This window comes from Anthonomus grandis, chromosome 11 (genome assembly GCF_022605725.1).
Source record: "Anthonomus grandis grandis chromosome 11, icAntGran1.3, whole genome shotgun sequence".
Classification (NCBI taxonomy): Eukaryota; Metazoa; Arthropoda; class Insecta; order Coleoptera; family Curculionidae; genus Anthonomus; species Anthonomus grandis.
In genome coordinates, this window is record NC_065556.1 from 19,389,578 (window position 1) to 19,410,519 (window position 20,942).

The 20,942-nt window shown below is 33.5% G+C and overlaps 1 protein-coding gene across 1 annotated transcript in view; it reads right to left on the reverse strand.

Moving 5' to 3' along the window:
* Positions 1 to 1,207: 1,207 nt before the first annotated feature.
* LOC126741961 (uncharacterized) overlaps positions 1,208 to 20,942 on the reverse strand; it is a 34,702-nt gene continuing 14,967 nt past the window's right edge. Inside the window, exons 10-19 of the mRNA XM_050448443.1 lie at positions 14,812 to 15,058; positions 14,494 to 14,762; positions 14,184 to 14,353; positions 13,980 to 14,104; positions 13,804 to 13,924; positions 13,599 to 13,748; positions 7,929 to 8,113; positions 7,691 to 7,871; positions 7,411 to 7,616; positions 1,208 to 2,407 (exon numbers count right to left, since the gene is read on the reverse strand). Coding sequence (XP_050304400.1) covers positions 1,214 to 2,407; positions 7,411 to 7,616; positions 7,691 to 7,871; positions 7,929 to 8,113; positions 13,599 to 13,748; positions 13,804 to 13,924; positions 13,980 to 14,104; positions 14,184 to 14,353; positions 14,494 to 14,762; positions 14,812 to 15,058 — 2,848 coding nt within the window. The 3' untranslated portion in view covers positions 1,208 to 1,213. The remainder of the gene's footprint in view (positions 2,408 to 7,410; positions 7,617 to 7,690; positions 7,872 to 7,928; positions 8,114 to 13,598; positions 13,749 to 13,803; positions 13,925 to 13,979; positions 14,105 to 14,183; positions 14,354 to 14,493; positions 14,763 to 14,811; positions 15,059 to 20,942) is intronic.

Sequence of the window (20,942 nt, forward strand, 5' to 3'; positions counted from 1 at the left end):
TATTTTTTGGCCCACATAAACAAAAAAATTGCCACTGCTTATATGCGCTTAAAATATTTAAAAAAACGCTTTAAATCTAAACCGTCACTTACCGAGTGAAATGAAGTATTTTTTGTGCAACTCTTTAATATTATCATTGTTTGATTATGATGATGTAATCTACAATAATGAAATTACATCCTCAGTTTCATCTTCTATTTAAAAAGTGAAAAATTCCTGTATGCGTTTTTCCTTTAATATTTGCTACAGAAGTCATATTGCCTCATATCTTAATAATCATTTTATTCTTTCCATGTCAAATAGACGCAAATATCACATGTACTCTTTCATATACAGAATTTTAAAGTCGGGAAACCCACAATATCTAAAAAAACTTTTCAATGCGCATGAACACAACCATAATACCAGACGGTTCAATATTTTTAGGGTTCCTCAAGATACAACAGCAGCTTTTCAAAAATTTTTAGTAACGTTGCAGTTTTTTTGTGGAACAATTTGTCTCATTTTGTTAAAGATTATTATTCTTTTTATCAGTATAAGAAATACTTAAAAAATATGCTTATGCAGTCACATTATGATGTCTAATAAATAAATATGTATTGAGATAAATGTGAATTGGATTTTTTTCACTCTCTTTTAATTCATATTCATATAGCTATGTCAAGCCTACACGTACATTTTGTGTACATAAATATAAATAAACTGTATTTTTAAAATTTCTTTTTTAAGCTCTCGTGATTAAAATTAATCGAAAAAAAAATTTACGTAAGGTTTTTTTGTTTTGTTTTTATTTTGCTTCCTTTTTTGTTGCTTTTTCTCAAGGATCTATCACCTCTTGCAGAGGTACTTTTGAGAAACGGTTTTTATAATCAAGATGCATTCCTATTTGCTATCATACGTACAATTGTTTTGTAATTTACGATATTGCCAAATAAACGTTTTGAATTTGAATGTTGTGTCAATTAGACAAAAAAAATCGTATTTTTTTGGAAAACCACCCCTAACTACCTTCCGCACACCACGATTTTTTGACGACCAAGCAATTTGGCTGTCTTAAGGTATAGGGAATGATGTAAGATAGGTGTTACATTTTTGCAATAAAGTGCAGACGGAATGACACGATAGAATTTCTAAACTCCACTACAAATTTAAATGACTATTGGAACTTCTTACTGAATTGTTAATCCTACATTAATATCAACACTCAAATGTTTTAAGATTTATTGGCGTTTTCCAAGACCATAGAACATAAATGCAAGCAAAACTTGGTAGAAAACTCCTTTAAAAATCCGGACGAACTTAATTGCACTACATCTTGCTCCTTTTCCAGGATCACTTCTTCATCACCGAAATTTTTACAAAATAATAATATAGATAAGGGATAAAAGTACTTATCCAAATTCTTTAAAAGGATATTTTCCAAAACCGCAACGGGCAAATTATGAGAGAGCCAAAACTCTATACATTTTAATAGAATGTTTTGCATCAAGATATGGTTCTCAGATATATAGATTTTCTTAATATAGAACTCGACAGTTTGAGAGGCAAGGTCCAGCACTTCCTTGGCCTGTTTGTTTTTTATTTGCAAACAATTCTTTGCCACAACTAAGTCCTTCTGGTTTTCGTTTAATTTAGGAAGAACCGCTTCCCCTTTTCTCACAGACTGAACAAAATTTGTAATATTTTGTCTCATATCGAATTCGCACGGACTTTCTTGACCGCCTTCTTCCCCAAACTGCCTTAAACTATCTAGGGACGAGCTGGAACTTAAAATCCTCGCGGGACTACTGCAACTGCTAGATTTTTCTTTTTCGATTGTTTTAATGATTAAATCCACTCCTTGATCTTTTTCTTTGACGTCATACGAATCTTTACAAGTAAATAGCGAGGGTAGGTCTATGCCGAGTTTACCAATGTGACGTTTGAAAGCCTGAATTGAAAACCCGAGGCTATCCACAAAGTGTCCGTGCAAAAAAGACACTTTGCTAGCCACTTGATAGTTGTTAAGGTCGCTGCTTTTTTTAAGAATATTTTCGACATCGTATAACTCCAAAAAGCTCTGTAAAGCAAAATGTATAGTTCTTTGACCAACTTTGATGTTCGGTACGTTGTAGATATGATGAAATTCCTTGCTTCTGCTCAACTTTTCCTCACGATAGAACTTTTGAGGGTCATTATCTTCAACTAAAAGCACTTCGTTTGGGACGTATTTGTTCTTTAGCAAGATCTTGTGGTTGGTCTGATTAAAAGTGAACGCCATCGATGGCAAAACTGATATTTCTATCGGCAAGTTATTTGATATGGGATGTACATTCTGACTTTTCAAGGACCTACGGGTACCTTTGAAAATTATCGTACGTTCGTCTTGTTTTTTACGGATTAGGTCCATCGAAACTCCTAAAATCGTCTGGAATAAAAAAAAATATATTTTAAGGGCTATCTAAAAAATGCCTAGGTTAAATGCATATTGCGTATAAGAATCATATTCAGGCTCTAGTAACTATAGTCAAAATCGCTCTTATCGTGCGGGTTCAAAGGTCACCACGTAATATGAATCAAATTGAAAAATCAGTGGCTGCCAAAATGTTATTTCCTTGAGAGTTTGACAATACATTGAACGCCGTCATGTGACATATTAAAGCCGCGTATATACCTTAGATCATAATTATTAACTGACGTGATGCCTTTAACGCCGTAAAAATGTCTGCGGAATACTACGTATCCGAGATTCGACATGTAAAACATACGTTGGTTATTTCCTTTCATGACGTGAAAAAGCCCATAAGTATAAAGCCCGTTGGGTATACGCCTCATCGGTACATGCCTTGAATCCCCGATATTCTGCTAAGTTGCCAGACATAATATTTACTTTTCTTTTTTGAAAAATTGTCCGAAATAGACGGAATTCTCAATAACAATTTTTCTTTACGCAATAATATCTAAATCTAAGCATTTTATATTTTTTTATGAGAGCAAAAATGCCTCCCTAGCCTTTCATTAAAATTGTACATATTTCATTTAAAAATGGTTGTTACCTAAATTTTTGAGAAATTAGTATACGATTTAGCATGACCGTATGTATGTGCATAACATACTAATTTGTCGATTTCAGGGCACAGCGTCTAATTTTTAACGATTATTTGATCTTGTCTTCTTCTTTGTTTATGTGTGATTGTGTTTTTTTGTAATAATTGGGAAACTATACATTTTGGTATAATGACAAACAATTAATTTGTATTGTGTGTGATGCAGTGCAGTCAGAGACCAGAAAACTACTTTCTTTGTTTAAAGGCAAGTTCATGCTACAATCGCACTTTTAAAATGACATTTTAATTTTATGATTTATTATTTGTCGTTCGACCTAATCTATACGTTGATGCACAAAAAATTAAAAAAGTTGTGTTATCTTTCTTTTATATCAGTTAAAAGTCAAAAAAAGATAAAAAATAACTAAAAAAAAAACTGGTGAATGCGGCGGGCATTTATATCTCCCAGGGCATTCACCAATTTATTTACTAAGCTTTGTTTAAAGAAAAAAATTTTTGTAGTTTTTAATCATACCTAAATAATAAACGAAATGCAAAAAGAAAACTAATTATTTTAATAACGAAAAAGAAAATAAGGGATTGCTTAAAATGTACAAGAAGAAGTAGCTAAAGTGCTTGGAATTAGTTTAAGAATGGTGCAAAAGGTTGTATATGAAAACAAGAACAATCTTATTTCCAAGCAGGAAACAAAGTGTAAAAGGAAGAAGCCGAAGACTGAAGATTTAAGCGAATGTGTAAAAATGAAGTAACAAATTTGACTAAAAAAATAAACTAATTATAACTATCATTATCACTAACAGAGGCGGAAAACTATTCGTCATTTTCCGAATCTTCTTCAAATGGAGCAATGATCAATGGTTCAACTTGGATATCGAGTACTTTTTCTCTCTTCCACCAGGTTCTAATAATGTTTTCTGTGTGATCCACTGATTTCCGCCAATACTCCTTTGTGATGTGATTCAATGCCTCATTCCAAACAGCTTCAACCTGGTCAGATCTAATCCCAGCATAATAAGATTTTGACACTGCCCATATCAGCTCAATGGCATTAAACTGACAATGGTATGGTGGCAATCTTAAAACTCCATGGCCATATTCACGTACTATTTCGTCAACAGCATATATTTTTGGTCTTTTCAGCGATTTTGCAATTGAAAGAAGTTCGGATTTTAGCATATATGGCAAGGGATTCTGATTTTCTTTTACTAACCATTCATAAATTTCGCTTTTTCTCCAACTTTCATTTGGTTGTTTATTCAAAATTCTTGAATGATACGACGCATTGTCTAATACTATTAAGGAAGGTTCTTGCAAGTTCGGTATTAACTGTTCCTTTAACCATTTTTCAAACATTTCGCAATTCATATTGTCACGATAATCCATACTTTTAGACTTAAGAGAAAAAATTAAACTTGCAACTGGAACGGATCCCGTTGAAGACCCGACATGTAAAATAATAAATCGTTTTCCCTGACCACATCCTTTTTTTCTTTTCACGCTTTTCACAGATTCATCTTGCCAAGATTTTATTCCACTCCCGTTTAAAAATATCCAAGTTTCATCTAGGAATACCACTTTCCTTAACTTTGATTTTTCATTTTGTGTATATTGTCTTAAAAATCCTATTCGTTGGCTCACAATATTTGGTAGTTCACACAAATATCTTCTATTGCAGTCTTTTTTATAGCGAAAACCTATGCTTTTAATTAATTTTGATAAAGCAGAAGTTCCAATTGAAGGGGTTAGAATAAAAAGGGTGCAAGTAACATAGAAACAGTTTTGAGATAATTAGACTTAAATTTGTGTTAATATAAAAAAATCCAATAAATATTTTTACTTCCAGTTTTTTTAAAATATAATACTTAAAATATGGTATTATTAAATTTTTAATATGATATTTAAATAAAAGTGTTTTTAACAAAAAAAAGCACTTATACCCTTTTTATTTTAACAACTCAGAGAGGTAGTTTAGTAAAAATTAAAAAAAAAATCAAAAATAAAATTTAATTTTAATAAACAGTGATTAATATAAACTTAAAACTAATCAGTATCATCATCAGATATTAGAAGTCCCATGTCGTCCCCTTCAGATTCTGATGTATCGTGCGGAAGAACATTATCAGTAACAGCCGATGTAGATGCTCCTGTTTTATTATTATTTTTCTTTTTTGCACTAACTTTTTGATTTTTCTTTTTATTTCCATGTGTCAACTCTTGGTAAAACTTATGGTGTCGAGGTGGTATGTACTCCATAAGAGATTGTAAATTCTTCCATTTGTACTTACTTCCTTGAGTAAAACTGCTCTTTGGTCATTTCCTGTACCAAAAATCGCTTCGAAGATTATTTAATTACGTTGATCCAATCGAAAGGAATAAATACTTGTGGCATTTTTCTTTTGGATTTTTCAATAAGGCCAAAAGACCTTTCACATTCCATATATGTGTGTGACCAGGCTCCAAAAATTTATGGTCAATTTCACACAAAAAAACACCTGAGATTGCCGCATGTGCGTATACCAAACGTATTAAATATTCTAGAATATTTAAAATAAAAAGGGTACAAGTGCACTTATACCCTTTCTATTCTAAACAAATATTAACATTTAATAACCTACTTAATTCAGTGACCAAGAGATGACGCTAGGAGTATTAAAAATCACTTGGATCCTTTTTATTCCAATAAATATGCATCTTAACTTTTGAATTATGGCCGAAAACCAAATTATCGAAAAAAAGCACTTGCACCCTTTTTATTCTAACCCCTTCAATTCCAAAGTGCCGCGTTGCTTTAAAACATCTCTCAGAAATGACAGCGTTATATTTGTTTTTAGCCTATATAGTTCATAAATCCTATCCCTTATTTCCATTTTTACACATTCACTTAAATCTTCAGTCTTCGGCTTCTTCCTTTTACACCATTCTTAAACTAATTCCAAGCGCTTTAGCTACTTCTTCTTGTACATTCTTAGGCAACCCTTTATTTTCTTTTTCGTTCTCGAAGTAATTAATAACATTAAGTACCATTTTTTTGGCTTGAGGATTTAGAAATCCCCAAAAAGGCTTTTTCTTTTCCATAATTTGAAATTTAAATTATCTTGTGACAAATAATGTCATCCGTCAATCGAAACGAGACAGGCATGTTTGTTATGAAAGTAATTGTTTTAGAGCCACTGACATTTATCATTTTATCTTTTTTTGATACATTAACGCTGCATATATCTGTTTCGTTTATCTGACGCGTTGTAGTTAAAAAACGTTGGTGCGCAAATTGAAATGAAACGTAACTACATAATGTTTGTCGTTGATAATCCGATACACCCGCACGATAAGAGCGATTTTGACTATATTATGAATTGCGAAAATAAAATATAGACTTTTTTATTTGTGTTTACATCGACATTACATTTTGGACGTATTCAGCTCAGTAGATTCTACCTTTTATTCTCACGATAAAAAAATAATAGTTTAAAAAACTAAAAGAACACACTTTTATTGCTAAACGAACTAAAAAGTAGAAAATAATTTTTGATTACAAAGAGTCTTTATTACAGTAGTAGAAGGTCGGACAATCAATCATAGTTAATTACTTCAAATAAAAATCATAATTATAGTTATTAATAGAATAATTCAAATGAAAGTAAAAAGCGTGGGGTATATTTTACTTCATTTTCATAACTCTTCTCGTTGCCAATAGAATAATTGTCATATTTAATATATTGAGCACCTCACGCTTTTTACTTTGATTTCAATTATTCTGTTAATAGCTTAAATTTTACTATGATTTGAGGTAGTTTGACTATGATTGATTGATTGTCCGACCTTCCATACTAGTCCTCATCAGATCCACTGTAAAAAGAAACAGAAACACTAAGCTTTATAAAAACTTACCAACTAAATACACTAAAATTACAAGCTGGTAACTTCCTACCTTGTGTATTCACTAATAAAAAGAAAGAAAAGAGTCTCCATCCGCTTTTGCCAATTTTAACTTAATTTCTAACCTTGACTTGTATCATGTAGTGTTGTTCTCTGGTTCTTTTTTCTTTCTTTTTAATAGTGAATACACAAGGTAGGAAGTTACTAGCTTGTAATTTTAGTAGGTTTAGTTGGTAAGTTTTTATAAAGCTTATTGTTTCTGTTTCTTTTTACAGTGGATCTGATGATACTTAATATGGGCGAAACACGTGTAATCCTTTGACTTTTATTTTAATAAATTTGAGACCTGTGACTTAGAGTTTGTTTCATTACTATTTAATGTAGCCAATCTCTTTGAGAAAAGATGAAAAGGATCATTTCTTGGAATAATAAAAGCGTGTTCAACAAAAAACAAAATCATTGTGGAATATTTAAAGTGGTATATTACCTCTATCATAGCGGGTGTCCCCCAAGCCAAAACCTGCCCATTCTGATCGATGGCCATGGTATAATCTAAACCGCAGGCCACATGAGAAAATCTATGTCCCATAATGCCCTCATAAGGATCTCGTAAGTTCGGATGACATAATTCTTCTTCTTTATTCTTGCCCCAGAGAATGCGACCCTGGTCTAGTATGGCACAATGGCGGTATCCTTGAATAAATTTCAAAATAATTAAGTAAGGAAACTCATTAACTATTATGGGATAATTATGAAAACAATCTTACCAACAGAAATTTGCCTTATAGGTCTCCTGGATTGTGACTGATACATTTGTATACTTGCTTTCCATGACTCGCTAGAAACTTGACCGTTATTTTGTTTCTGGTTCAACCGCTGCTGGAAACATCGCACTTCCTCGGGACTGGCACCCCACATATAAACCTTTTGATCGGCTGTCACCGCCATCTACAACCGAAATTAAATTTACTTCCGACACAAGTTTCAAGAGTGTAGATTTTTTACATTATGAAAATAGGAACTGGTGATTTTTTCCACGGGCACATAGATATCCGGTAAAATAATGATCCACGTAGGCCTGGTGCACTTTTTAATATCGACGTTCGTATTGTTCTCTAATTGGGCAAATACGTTCGATCCGAAACCGTATACTTTGCCGTCACATGTTAAAATTAGGCTGTGGGCATGTCCTAAAAATAGCAATTTTAATATTTAAAGTGTAGCACCACCAATTACTTGAACTTAGATGCGACCAATTAGGTACCAGATCATCTCATTTTAGCACAGGCCCTCATTTTAAGTACGAGATTTATCATTAATGTATGTTATTCCCTATTCTATTCATTACTTCGTTTATATTGATGACGTTTAATCGTATAGTTAATTAAATAGTTTTGTACCATGACGTGAATCATATTAATATAGTTTATTCCTACTCAATTTAACATCCATGCGCTTTTTATGCAGCCGCTTTTCCCAGGCCAGAATACACGTCATTCGTGTAATTTACCTGAGATCACTTTCTGGATTAGAGTAGTTTGGGGTAGCCAGAGATACAGTGGGCAAAATTGTGCAGCCCTCGTTTTTTTCTATCCCCCTTTCCGTTTTTACCGTAAGTGGAACAAAGATCATTAAATTCTCTACAATTTGAAATTATTTTAACATTTCATTTATATTTATTGCCTGCTATATGCGCCTGTTATATGTAGTTATGCGAGCTACACTTTCAGCCCCATGAAATTGAAAGTTATTAACTGTTCTATTAAACATCCCAAGACTTGCTAAATGTAGATATAAGACAATCTATAAATATGAATGCACTATAGATGATTTGGTACTAAGTGTAATTTAAAAGAACGAATATAAATGATAATACTTGTTTCATTTATCTGATTCTTAGCACTTAATTTCAATAATCTAATACAGACAATTTTCATTTATATTGTTGAGTTTCCATTTTTAAGTGTAGTAGATTCAGCCCCAATTAATTCTTGAACTTTAACTTGACTTTAAATTATCAAAATTTCAATATAAATTCAATTGGTATCGGTAAAAATAAAATAGTATTTCCAACAAATATTAATACTGTATACTACAAAATAAAAGAGACCTTAAACAAAATTTCGGAATATTTTATTATGAAAAATTCTGAAATACAGATACAGGAGAATATTAGCTTGGCAATCAATATCTTAAGTACTACTAAGGGAGGGTTATTTAGTATTTATTAAATAAATAAAATTATACTATAATCTCTGTAATGAATGAAAATACTCTACTGTATATATGCGAAACGTTATTCTCCTGTAGTTTATTGCAGTCAATTGTATCTAAGGCCTATAATTTTCTTCGAAATTTATAGGCAACCAAGTACAAAAACCTTAAAACACCTCTGTAGCAATTTTAACACTGAATATTTTTACAGTATACTTCTGCCAAATTTAAGCCTCATAAGCCCATAGTTACACAGTTATTATAATAGTAGAATACGAGTTATGTAGTTATATTCCCCCAAGCATCTGTGTGGGAAGAAATAAATAAAAGAAACAATTTCTATTTTTTTGGTCCACTTACTTTAAAGAATTTAATGGGAGATCAGTTTAAGATAAACAATCTTCATTAGATCTAGTACGTTGGCTGGGATTTATTGGATATCTAATTTTTTCATGATTGTGCATGAAGCAACAACCAGTTATACAGACTAAAGTTCTTATATTTATATAGGTTTCATTATAAATTTCTTGAGTAGGGTATAAATATGTTTTTTTTAAGAATTATTTTTAGTATTTTATTCTGCATTATCTGAAGAGGACTTAAAGAGTTGTAATACATACTGCCCCAGAGTAATATTCCATACGTTAGTAATGAATCCACTAAACTTTGGTATATGGTTATAAGCATACTTCTAATGGCGTAAAATTTGTAAATTGGAAAATTTAGTTTTTTTTGTTAAATGTGCAGTATGTTAATCCCATTTTAAGTTACTGTCGATGATGATTTCCAAATACTTTATATTTGATACTTCATGAATTTTATCTGGTAGATTTTGAATATTAGTTGTTAGTTTTTTGGACATTTAAAGTTAATTTGAGTTAAATCAAGCCATTCTTTTACAAGCATAATTCCTCCTTGAGCACACTGTTTTGCCAGTCCAATGTATCTCCATCAAAAGCAATAACAGTATCATCAGCGTAAAAAATGATTATACCGTTACATTACACAGTGAAAAAAATGAAGGACAATTTTTGTACAATGTTTTAAAGAAAGTCATTTTAGGATTAGAATACATTGACTTCATGTGTTTGAAAACACATCACAACTAAAATGCACATACAAAAGATCCGATGCGGCCATTATTCTGTATAGTGGATACTATGCGTGTCTTAAAAAACATGAACAATAATTGAATCAATCCTAAAAGCAGTTTTGGTATAATATACCCTGACTTGAACTCACCTAATATAGGTGTTACGGGTAAAGTTAGAATAACGGTTAAACTTAGGTTTACCCGGATAAACTGCACAATACCCAGAAAACATGGGTAAAGTCCGAAATAATATTGAAATTACACATATTTCGGATTTTACCCGGGTAAACCGCGTTCTATCCGCTTTTGCGTGGGTAAAGTTGGATGTAGGAATTAATATTGCATCATCTTTCACCACGTTCAGTTCAGTTCTAAAATGGCAACCGAAGAGAGTGGACGTGCGCGTTTAGCACAGCGTTTTTATGAAGTTTTTAACGAGTTGGTGTCTACGAAAAGTGCAAATAGTTTTTATTTTAATAATGAACAATACCAAGAAATGTTAGAATCAGTCAAGTTGGCAAAAAACTAAGACTACGCTACAATATCGGCGGTTAAAGAGGTTTGACATATGTTCTGTTAGAGGCGTTGAAAAGCTTATTGCTCGTGTATCGTCAGGTGAATCTAGCATTAAATATTACGTTACAAACGACGAAATGTTTGACATTTTGCATGATGCACATTTAGGACATGGCGGTAAGCACCGTATGGAAAGCGAATGTAAAAAAAAGTACAAGAATATAACTCAAGATGTTATTAAGTTATATCTGCGCTTGTGTGAAGGGTGCCAAAAGAAACTGAAATCTGCCAAAAAAGGACTTGTGATTAAACCAATGATTTTTTCGAAGATGAACCGCCGTTGTCAAGTGGATCTAATTGACATGCAATCCCATCCGCATAGAGAATGCAAATTTATTATGGTGTATCAGGACCACTTAACTAAGTTTGTTCAAATACGTCCATTAACGTCGAAAAGGGCTGAGGAAGCAGCTAAGAGCCTGGTAGACATATTTTGTATTTTCGGCGCCCCATCTATACTACAATCGGACAACGGCCGGGAGTTCGCCAACCATGTCATTGAAGATTTATGTACGATGTGGAGTGGCCTTAAAATAGTCCATGGAAAATCACGTCACAGTCAGTCACAAGGCAGCGTGGAGAGAGCAAATCAAGATATACAGAACATGCTTATGACGTGGATGGACGATGAAAAATGCACGCGATGGTCAGAAGGTCTAAGATTTGTTCAGTTAATGAAAAATAAGGCAAACCATGATGGGATAAAACAAGCTCCTTATGCCGCAATGTTTGGGCATGATATTAAAGTCGGCCTATCCACATCAGCTTTTCCAAAAGAAGCTATTGAAAATCTACGAACCGAAGAAGAGCTCGAGAAAGTTGTAAGGGAATTTGGTTTAGGTGAACAGCCTCAACAAGAAATAAATATAAACCAGTCTATGGATAGTGACCCAGAACCAGACAATTTGCAAGAAGATATTACTGAAGGTGGCAATATGGAAAATGGCAACAATAATTAACAAAAAAAATGCTAGTAATACAGAAACTTCAGAAAATCAGAGCAAGTGTGTAGAGTGTGACAATTTAAATACATCAGGGAATATAAGGTGTGAACTTTGCTTGTACCAAAGGAATATACAGTCAAACAGACTAGACGCAAAAAGAAATTTATAAAATTAAGCAAAGAAGATGAAAGCTTTATCTAATTCAAAGTTTCCCCCATGTTCTGTTGGAGATACAGTGAGAGTAAAAATTCCAGACGTTGATCGAGGAAGGGGTGATTTTAGAAACATTCTCATGACAGTTGTCGAGAAAACTGACGACGATTTGTATAAGCTAACGAACAAGAGAGAAATGTTTCACAGGAGTCACAGCAGCTTGTCTTGTTTGAACAAATAGATTATATTATCTTTTTCTTTGTTAGGATATTTCTCCAAATATTTATGGCGTTATTTTTTAATATTAACCACGCCAAGGCGGATAGAACGCGGTTTACCCGGGTAAAGCCCGAAACAAGTACAATTTTATTAATATTTTGGACTTTACCCATGTTTTCTGGGTATTGTGCAGTTTATCCGGGTAAACCTAAGTTTAACCGTTATTCTAACTTTACTCGTAACATAGGCATTAAAACAAATAGGCATTAAAGCATGGGCATCTTGTACCCTACTGCATAATAGTCATTGCTTTGCGAGAAATAGGACCTAAAGTAAATTTTGAAGCCACTAATACATATAATGTAACTGGTGTTTACATTACAGTTAATGTAAACACCAGGCTTAAGGAATTGTCAGTTAGTTAAGTACAAGTTGGATAGGACAAAATATTAGTACCAATAAAGGCAAATTAACTACAGCTACAAATTTAGCCGTTACGCACACTACAGAAGCTATGATTAAAATGGTAATTTATCTTCTTAAAGAAAAGAGTTTTAATTATGTACCTTTTTGAAAATTACAGACTCATCGATTAGGGGAAAGGTTTGGAAAATAACTGTAATTGGGGTAATAGTATATAATAATTGGGGTAGTATTAACCCTGTGCATGGCTTTGCTTTCTGGTGCTTGGTGATTTATTTTTATGCTGATTTTTTTTATAAAAAGTACAGATCTCAGTACATTTGACCAGTCAAAATATATTTATACATTTCCTCAAAATAATGTAAAAAAAATTCAATGTGCAAAAGATGCTTATTAATAGCAAACTCTTGAGCAAGTTTTTATTTTAAATTTCTGTATAAACAAGATCGAGGACCTAGGTTAGACATGTTTTGCATGATTTATTAAATTTTGCTTACCCAAAAGCAAATGAAAAGCTTTGTGTATCAAATTTGTGTATTAAATTCTTGTACGTATTTATCAGGCACACAAAACCATGTTTGTTCTAGAATTTGAAAAAAAGCTTAGAATACAATGAGTTAGAGATGATTATAAAATACAGATTTTGCAAAGGATATTTCTTTGGACAAGAAACGTAACGATTCAATTAGAACAAAAAATATGCGATAAGTTAAAAGGTTTAAACCTAATAAGCAAGAATAGCATAAGCGTAAATATACCATGTATATAATTATTAATAAGTATATAATGTGAATAACGTGAAGACATATTTAAACTTTACCATATACTGAAAATTAGTGATTCACAAACATGTTTTATTTTTAAAGCACAGGAGGTGCAAACATTCCATTCTTAGAATAATATAATTAAGTAGATTATACGAAGAATGAAATGTTTTTTATATACTAGGCTATGGACTCAATCTGATTTGTCTGTCGACCCACAAAGCCTGCTTGGATTATCCAAACTTACAACATACTTTCTTGGATGCCATATTATTAAAATTAAACTTACCGGCGGCCACCTGCCTTACGGGTTGATCAAAATTTACTAATTTAGGATAGTATTCATTGTCGCTACAACCGTGGCCTAACTGACCGTGAATTCCCCAACCCCAAGTGTAAACCTTACCGGTATGGGTAAGGGCTATACTATGATACTGACCTTAAAACCACAAACCAAATTTAAATTACATATTTTATCAAAAAATAACTCTTACCCGCGGAAATATCAACAATTTTCAAATGTGAAATAGTGGTTATCAGCTGAGGATACGGGGTTTCTTGTAGATGGGGTCCTAAACCTAACTGGCCGTGGCTATTAGACCCCCAAGCAAACACCTATAGTAAGTAAAATTATGACAGAATTAAGCTAAAGCATTATTAAGTCACTTACACCACAATCCGTGGCACATAAGGTGTGCTTTTTGCCACAACTCACTGACAATGGTGTAACTTTTAGGTTTTGTAAAGTATTTACTAGTCTAGGACCGCTTGTGTTGGTTAGCACCGGCCCAGTACCTACAATATATCATTTTAATTTAAAAATAGTTTTAAGAAGGTTAAGTAATCATAAATAGGAGTTTAATGGGGATATTACCTAGACATCCCGATGTGGCCACCCCCATAGTAAAAACACAATTATTCCTAATCACCGCCGCATGTTCATAGCCACAGCTTAACAGTTTTAAGTCTGGCAGTCGATTTATTACGTGATTTTCGTCTGGAATTATTTGGGGCAGCACTATATCTAATAAACTTAAGTCAAAACTGAAAGAAAATTAATGTTAGCGACTCATTTATCCCAACGGTTATTCAGATTTAAAACTATTCTAACAAACTCATAGATAACTAATTATATGAGTTCGTGAGAGGAACATACTTAATACCAACATATTTAACGGACTTACCTTATACTAGAAAACCTTGCAGTTAAACTTAATATCACAAAAAGGAATGTTTCGATGAGATCCTTCATGACAATAGAACAACTATCGGCACCCTCATAATCAAATGATTCCATATTAGTATCCGTGGTAGAATTATCTTTGTTATTTTGGTATATAGCTTTTAAAAATGGAATGGCACATGGCTGGCTAGGGTCCAACTGAAGACTGAGCCGTCTTAATATATCGCTCGAAAATGAGTCGACATTCTCGCGAATATATTGGAAAATTATCTAAAAATATCTATTGTATATCTATTGCATGTGAAGCAAACCAGTTTACCTGTGAACTATGGGGCAAAATCAGCAAACTCTGAGTTAAAGTGGGTTCAGAGAGAGCATATAAAAAATCCAAACTGGTCGGCTTGAAGTACAAGTCGTTCTGCAAAACCTTCCCAAAAGCAACAACAGTTTCAGGCTGCAAACCCCTGGACTTTGATAGGAGATTGACCACGTTCCAGTGGCCGGCCTGGCAAGCCATATTTACCGCCAGTATTGGGTCGAAATGAGATTCATGTACCAAGAAGTTCCTGCAATAAATAAATATTTCAAAGAGGTGATATGTATAGTATAAGTAAAAATAAAGTTGTTGTTAAAAAGGGCCAGTTGTTTTTATTGCTTTCACTAGCCTAGCCCAGCAAATCAATAGGTTATGGGCTCAGACTTGTTCAATCTTTAGTAAAAGTAATATGTGTGTGTGGTAAGCTGTTAGGAAGACATTTTTGAAATTTATTCAAAACAATTGTTCAAGTCTGGCAGACAATATTTTAGATTTTGTAAAAGGAAAAATAAGTGCTTAGGAAATTATGGCTACTTTGAAAAGTACCTACACTAAGAAGAAAATATCCACCGATATAATACATGATAAAAAAAGCTTACAGAAGTTTCAAGTATACTGAAGGTACACCTATGCATAGTTTTTTTACTGAACTTGAAAACACCCTGAGTGATTTAAAAGCTGCTGGTGGAAATATTGATGACAATGAGTTAACTTCAGTTGTTGTCTGCAATGCCAGAAAGTTTTCAGAGTGTAACAACAGCAATAGACATAATGTTTGTCGAAGATTTTATTCTTTAAAACTCAAAAGAATCATCCTCTGCCAAAGCCTACAACAAGAGATTAATGAATTTATAAGGGCGACCAAAGATTCAGCATCGATATTAGATTTATTGGTGAAAACCCATTAAAAATGAACTTTTGACTGTCCCAAAAATAGTAGACAACATTAGAGGGTAGGGTCAAATTTAATCTAGTAAAAAAGATATATAGAATTTGTAGCCACATAAATTGCTTGCAAATTCAAACTGCTATCTGCCAGGGTGCATAAAAATTCAGTAAACATGAATATTTTCTAGCTAATAAATTAACAGAAACCATTATAAGTACTTTAAACAAACATGCGCCACAAAATAGGCCAATAAGTTATGGTGGACACCATAAAATGGGGCTTAAATAAATACTCGTGATATCTTGTACAAAAGAGCAATAATAACGCAACTACAGACTGGGAAAGCTTTAAAACACAAAGAAACATCATAGTAATACTAACATGTCAATAAAAAAAATACTAAAATAGATAAGGCAAAAGGTGACCCCAAGAATGTGTGGAAAACAATCAAGCTCTTAGTATCAAATAAAACACCACAAAAAAACAGTATACACATATTAATTTTGAGGGCCAGCTAGTCACCAAAGTCACCAGTCGATTCTATGAAAATAGCTGACAAATTTAATTCCTTTTTCTGGACAGTGTACAAGCTATTTCAATGAGTATACAAAGAAGCGAAAGCTATGGAGGCACAACAAAGAACATACACACTAATTCAAAACTGGGAACCTTTCATCTGGCAATGGGAGAACCTCGATCAATAACTAAGAACTTAAAAAAAAAACACAGACGCAGTATTAATACAACACACAAATACAAACATTTTAAAATTATCTTTTGAAGTTATTGGAGCTTAATTTTTGAATCAAATCAATGAGTGTTTATGGTCTGGGTTATTTCCAGATTCCTGGAAGTTGTCAATGGTTACCCCTATAGAGAAAAAAAAATTGTTAAATGTTACCGAAGAATTCCGCCCCATCAATGTGGTTTTGGTCTATGAAAAGTTGCTTGAAACAACTATTAACAAACAAGTGGTCACATTCCTGGAAGTAAATAAACTTTTAAGCAGTTACCAGGCCGGTTTCAGAAGACATAACTCTTGTGAAAGTGCATTACAATCAGTTTTATTTGAGTGGAAAAATGCGTTAAGAAATAAACAAGTAATAAGTGCACTGTGTCTCGACTTTCGTCGAGTATTCGAGACGTAAATTGCTAATATTGTCAAACGAAGATTGATAGTTGTGTAGACTACAGAAAATTAAATGAATGCACACAAAAAGTTAATTGGCCAATACCAAATATAGACGACATCATGACTTACTTAGGAAAAGCCAAACATTTTACTACCCTTGACATGTTCTCAGGATTCTGGCAGGTCAAAATCACAGAAAAAGCAAAACAATATACAGCATTTCAGGCACAAGGCCACGGTCTTTGGGAATTTAATTACATGAGTTTTGGATTATGTAACGCACCGGCCACGTTCCAAAAACTAGCAGACAAAGTATTCGAGGACCTAAAATGGAAAGAAATACTAGTATATATAGATGACATCATAATATTTTCTGAAACCCTAGAAGAACACCTTAAAAAACTAAGAAAAGTATTTATGCGACTTAGGCAGGCCGGACTTACGCTAAAACCGAGCAAATGTGAGTACCTAAAAGAAAAGATTAATATTCTAGGATACACAGTTTCTAGCGAGGGCATTCAACCAGACGAAAATAAAGTAGTAACAATAAAAAAGTTCCCAACCCCAAAGACAGTTAAAGATGTACAGAGCTTTTTGGGACTCTGCAACTACTACCGAAAATTTATTAATAATTTTTCAAGTATAGCCCACCCACTACACAAAGTGACACGAAAAGACATTGGGTTTATTTGGAACAAAGAGCAACAAGAAGCATTTGAAACCCTAAAAGGAAAGCTTATAACAACACCCGTTTTAGCCCATTACAATCCAGAAAAATCTAGCGAGCTCAGGGTAGACGCCTGTGGAAATGGCATTGGAGCCATCTTACTCCAAGAGGACGACGAACAAAAATTACACCCCATAGCATACGCCAGCAGAAGTCTCTCAAAGGCTGAAAAGAATTACACCATCACAGAACTAGAAGGACTAGCAGCTATATGGGCATTGACATATTTGAGGCATTTAATATATGGAAAGCCCGTTAAAATAATCACCGATCATCACGCACTCTGTTGGTTGAAGTCATTAAAGGACCCAACAGGTAGGCTGGCGAGATGGTCGATAAAACTGTCGGAATTCGAATATACTATCATCCACAAGAGCGGGGTATTCCATAAGGACGCTGATTGCTTAAGCAGATACCCAGTACTACAACCAACAACCGATATAATAGGCGACATAGACGAGACCCCCACATTTTTATTACAATCCGACGACATTGGCAAACTACAAAGAGAGGATAAGCAACTTAATACACTAATAAAGGCATTATTACACCCAGACAGCGTGTCAATTGGAGAAAGGAGACGAGCCAAGAATTATAGGTTAGAAGAGCAGGTTCTTTATAAGGTAAATTTAAGCTCAGACGGCAGGACAAAACTCCTAGTAGTACCAAAATCCCTAATTGGAGAAATAATGTACTCTAATCACTCAGAGCCCTTAAGCGGACACCTAGGTACGGCCAAGACACTGCATAAAATTAAACAAAGATTTTATTGGGAAGGACTACAGAAAGATGTAGAAAAATTTATTAAGGGGTGTCCTGACTGTCAAGCAAGGAAAGGACAACAAAATAAAAAACCAATTGGCCTGTTGCATCCTATACCCGTAGGAACACCTTTTGAGAAAGTGGGTATAGACCTACTAGGACCTTTTAGAAAAAGCAGCAACGGAAAAACAATGATCATAGTAGCAACAGACTATGCTACACGCTGGGCAGAAACCGAGGCCCTCCCTAGCGGAAAAGCAGGGCCCGTAGCCAGATTTATACTAGAAAAAATAATAACACGACACGGTGCACCAAAGCATTTATTAAGCGACAGGGGTAAAGTTTTCCAGTCAGAAATAGTACGAGAACTTTTAAAAAGAATGGGCACAGCTAGTCAGTTCACGACCGCTTACCACCCTTCGACTAATGGTCTAACAGAACGGCTCAATAAAACTCTAGCGGATATGATTGCTATGTATACCAATACCAACCAAACAAATTGGGACCAGTATTTACCCCATGTGACATTTGCTTACAATACATCGAAACAAAACACTACAAGGTTTTCGCCTTTTATGCTGGTATACGGCAGAGAACCCATCCTACCGATCGAAGCAACCCTAATGCCGCCTCCCAACCCCCAGGACAGTAGTGAAATAAGAGATAAAGCACTACTATTAAGGAATTTGGCAGTGCAGAATATCCAGAGGAGACAGGGTATCGATAAACTACGCTACGACACCAAACATAGACATATAGAATACGCCGTAGGAGACCAGGTGAAAGTATTCACCCCTATAAGAAAAGTGGGGAGAAGCGAAAAACTACTTTTAAAATGGTTCGGTCCATACTATATAACTAAGAAGACTTCAGACGTAGATTACGAAATTCAAAAGGGTTCAAATAAAAACGCGAAAAGAGATATAGTTCATGTCAGTAGAATACTCCCTTATAACGACCCCTGGACCCCAGACGCGACCCCAAATGTACAATAATCGCCATAAAAAATCGAAAAACTCTGTAATGTAAATACGTGACATATATAAATTTATATATATAGTACCTCTTATAGATTCTTTTTTTTTACGGTACATGTTCTATATTACAAAATATATACGAACATTTTTTTTTCTTTTCTTAATGGATTCTGTAAACAGGAGATACAACTCAACTTATTTATTATATTATTTTTAGCATCTAAGATAAATATCATGCTAATTATAAATATCATGACCGCATTACAATATGCAAAATAATCAAAAATAATATATCACTACAAATTAAAGAACCTAAGACTATAGTCGGTTAATTAGTAACTTAAGGTGTACAAAGCGAAACCCTACACACTTAAATTCCTGACGACATACCTTATTTTTAATTCGTAGCAATATATAGTTATAAAAGCAAAAAACGCTAAATGTTTATTATAATAAGTATAAGGGGTATATATAACGGATATATAGATATAAATAGATGAAAGGTTCATTTTCATGTAATACGATAAGCTCATAGCTTGGGAAATATTATTTCATTATATGCATGAATATTATAGTATTGTTACATACGGTTAGATTAGGTTTGATGTGAGTGGGACACCTGGTCCATATTGACTCACTCCTAAGTTTATTACATATAACTAATATATAGGTTAATTCATAGACAAAGGGAATAACATTCATATTTTAAATTAAATAAAGAAATTAAATACGTATATATATAAACGTAAATATATACTAAGTATAATAAACTCAAAGTAATCAATAGGTATATTAAATTAACTTTAAATAAGTAGATAAATATTGATTAGTTTAGATACGTAAAGAAACAAATATACATAGAGTACAAAATGTAATGTAACGCAAAATACCTTACAAGTTAATTTGAGATAATACGGACGACATAGGCTATAATAAATTACTTTATAAATCCCTTAGAATGGTAGGATATATAAAGAACACTATTTAAAAAAAAAAAATATATATATATTTTAATGCTATTATTAGGTTAATCACTATGGTGCTAAATCAGGCGCAGAACATGAAGGAAGAACAAGATTACAGAGTTGAGGTAAGCGCGGGAGCTTATTGGAAACCACTCCCAGCGACAAGAATCTATGAAGCTACAGTACCATTGACATATGAAACGGAATGGACCGAGGATACCGATGACCACACGATGGATGTAGGAAATCTCAAATGCAGCCAATTGCAAACGAACGAATGCTTCGTAATAAATAGTATAAATGGACTAAATAAAGCATTCTTCAAAGAATTAACTTTACTTAACGAACACTGGGGCATAGCACCACTAAGAAACAACGAACCATCTAAGAGAGAGAAGAGGTCTCTAGACTTTATAGGCTCAGGATTATCATGGTGTTGCGGAGTGGCAACATTGCAAAAACTAAATATGGTCGAAAACTCAGATGACGAGATCAGGAAAAGGCTAGACACAATGTCACAAGGACTGTCCGATACCGTAAAACAAATGAGCGAAAACTCCAAATACTTTCAAGACTATGAGAAATTAGTCGCAGCAACGTTCTCGGACACGGAGCTAAGGATAAAGAGCATAGAGAGGTTCACTAAACAACTGGAAAATAAGGTGGCAAATATGACAAACGA